This window comes from Camellia sinensis, chromosome 1 (genome assembly GCF_055761805.1).
Source record: "Camellia sinensis isolate YWXY chromosome 1, ASM5576180v1, whole genome shotgun sequence".
Classification (NCBI taxonomy): Eukaryota; Viridiplantae; Streptophyta; class Magnoliopsida; order Ericales; family Theaceae; genus Camellia; species Camellia sinensis.
Window position 1 is genome coordinate 86,548,724 of NC_138961.1, and position 2,800 is coordinate 86,551,523.

Below are 2,800 nucleotides of genomic sequence, written 5' to 3' on the forward strand. Positions count from 1 at the left end.
AACTTGGACCATAGTTTTAACCCAAACCCATCATTGAAGTATCTATAAATCCCTTTCTTCAAAAAAATTGGATGCCAAAGAGCTCATGCCCTTATCAAAATCTTGAGGTTTAAATACTTATAAAAACTTTCTTCTATAATCAATGTGAGATTAATAGTTAAACACAATTTCCAATACCTTAATCATGAGGTCAATTTTATGAGATAATTTCTCATTCAATTCTTAATGGCTTTTGGTTATTCTTTTTGTGATGTAAAAATCTTATTACAAATAATCTAAACTCATTTAATCTTATCTAAACCAATGGTTGAGACTACTTTAATCTCTCATTAAAATCACCATAAAACTATTTTTCCAACAAACACTACAACATATAAGAGTTTTAGAGATTAAATATTTTGGTATTTAAAAGTGAAAATTTTGTTGCAAAAGACATTTAGGGACCAATTTCTATCATTGTGAGAATAATCGCTAAAAAGTCGTTCTGAAAAGTCAAAAATAAAACTTTTAACAACAAAAATTTGAAAATGTCACTAATAAATAAACTTTAAGGGACAAAATAATTTGGTCTCAAAATTGTTTATTTTTTGAGACAAAAAATTTGGTCCCAAATAGATAATAATTCATCACTAATTCCCAATTTTTATTGGTAAAAATATAATAATGACATTTTTCGTAATAAAAATATTTGATCCTTAAAAAATAATTTTGTTCTTAAATTTTAGTTCCCAAAACCTTAATTTTTTGTAGTGAAATTCTAATCTAATTAGATGGTTACCGACATAGGTTTGATTATGCAGAGCATATTGGACCACAAAGATCATACAGTGGAAACATAATTTTAGTTTCAAACATCTTCTAAGTGTGGTGCTGGTCCACCAGGGCAAGGTGTGAATGTATGGGTTTGGTTGTTGGTTGCAGTTGTACACAAGCACAGTAACCACAAGCAATACTTTTTATAAAAAATAAAAATTCCTAATCCCTGGTGGAGACCATTTTTTAAAATTCTTATCACGTCAACTTTGTTTTTGTAGAGAGAGAGAGACTCTGCAGGGAATCCTAGCATCTGACGGCCATTGAAGATCTCAAACCCTAACAAACGTATCTCTTTCTTTATCACAGTCAATATTCATATTCGTACACAAAAACACTAAAGAAATTAAGCTTAAATTGAAGGTAGAGCAGCCTTTGTTCAATGTTTCCTTTAAGGCAAAGCAATGAGCTGGTATTTCATCATACCCCTTCTATTCCCTGCAAACAACACACAATCCATGAAGATCCAATCGCGGGTTTCACTGTAGTAGAGGGCACTAATCTAACAACCAACACCACCATAGAAGAAAGGCCGTGTAAATTGTTGGATGGGAATACGAATGGTAAGAAGGACAAAACAATTATGCACAGAGACATCGAGCGCCTAAGAAGGCAAGAAATGGCTACCCTTCATGCATCGCTTCGATCTCTTCTCCCTCTTGAATATATCAAGGTGAAAGAAATTGTATTTTCTTTTCTTTTCTTTTCTCTTGTCTTTGTTTGTTTAGTGAAATTTCACTAGCCACATAATTTCCCCAAGAAATAAGGCAAGAATTATGTAAAACCTAAAATGGTGGCTGCAATTACTTCTCAGTTCTCTTTCCTTCTTGAAAAGAAAAAGTTTCTCTCTCTCTCTCTCTCTCTCTCTCTCTCTCTCTCTCTCAAAATTAAGTTCCATATATAGAGTGTGCATAATTGACTACTTACGGCTTTGGGGTTCTGTTGATGGTTTTTTAGGGAAAGCGTTCGATATCAGATCACATCCATGAGTCGGTGAATTATATAAAACACCTGCAGAAGAAAATCAAAGAAATGGAAATCAAGAGAGACAAGTTGAAAAAATTGTCTGATTCAAGTGTGCCGGCCACAGCAATTGGAAGCTCTAAGAATTGCTTTCCCAGTAGCACTGTGACAGTGAACCCATGCTTGGTTGGTGTGGAGATTTTGATTAGTAGCTCTGGAGAGGAAGGGTTAGCATTTCCCCTATCAAAAGTGATGGGAGTACTGGTTGAAGAAGGGCTTAATGTTGTTAGCTATGTTTCTACTCAAGTAAATGAAAGACTGTTTCACTCAATTAAGTCTGAGGTACTCACTAGTTAACCTTAATTAGTCCTGGGTTTAGGGTTTCATTTAAATTCTGAAATTGCTGCATGTCTTGAATTATCCTTGCAGGTAACTGATCAAATGTGTGTTGATCCATCTGTGCTGCAAAAGAATCTGTCCGTTGTGATTAACAGCGAGCTGTGACTAATCTCCAGTAACTACTTTGTGTTTAGTAACAACTTAGTGCTGTCATTGTCTGACACTTTGCTTTGAACACTGAAATTTGAGTTTTGTTTGTATGAAACCTGGCATGCAATGTTTGAATTGTTGCAGGTTCCATTTTTTGACAAACTCCATTGGAAAGTGAAAATGTTTGATGTAATTTGGAAAACCATTTTTGTGGTTAATATTTCAGTGAACGTAGACTAAAAGAAGAAAACAAAAAACCATGTCTTTGAGTAAATTGAAGTGGAGTATTTATGGAAAAGTTGCAGATGTTGGAAAATAATAGTTTTTCGGTAATTTTTATTTAAAATTAAAGTGAGACTCAACCGTTAGTTGAAGTGGATTTGAGCGGTTTTGTATACTCTTAAGTGAGAAGATTGCAATACAAAAATAATTAGCCGAAACCATTGAATTGTGAATGAGAATTGTCTCATAAAGTGGGCATTAATAAAGTTGGGTTTAGATTTAGACTTAATCTTGGTTTGGACTAGATCTAGAC

At 33.6% G+C, this 2,800-nt stretch overlaps 1 protein-coding gene across 1 annotated transcript; it reads left to right on the forward strand.

Moving 5' to 3' along the window:
- The first annotated feature begins 982 nt into the window (after positions 1–982).
- On the forward strand, positions 983–2,583 carry LOC114279147 (transcription factor bHLH118). The gene is made up of 3 exons (XM_028221341.2): positions 983–1,486; positions 1,771–2,118; positions 2,206–2,583. Exons 1-3 carry the CDS (start codon positions 1,196–1,198, stop codon positions 2,278–2,280), a joined length of 714 nt encoding a protein of 237 aa, XP_028077142.2. The 5' UTR covers positions 983–1,195; the 3' UTR covers positions 2,281–2,583.
- Positions 2,584–2,800: the final 217 nt, after the last annotated feature.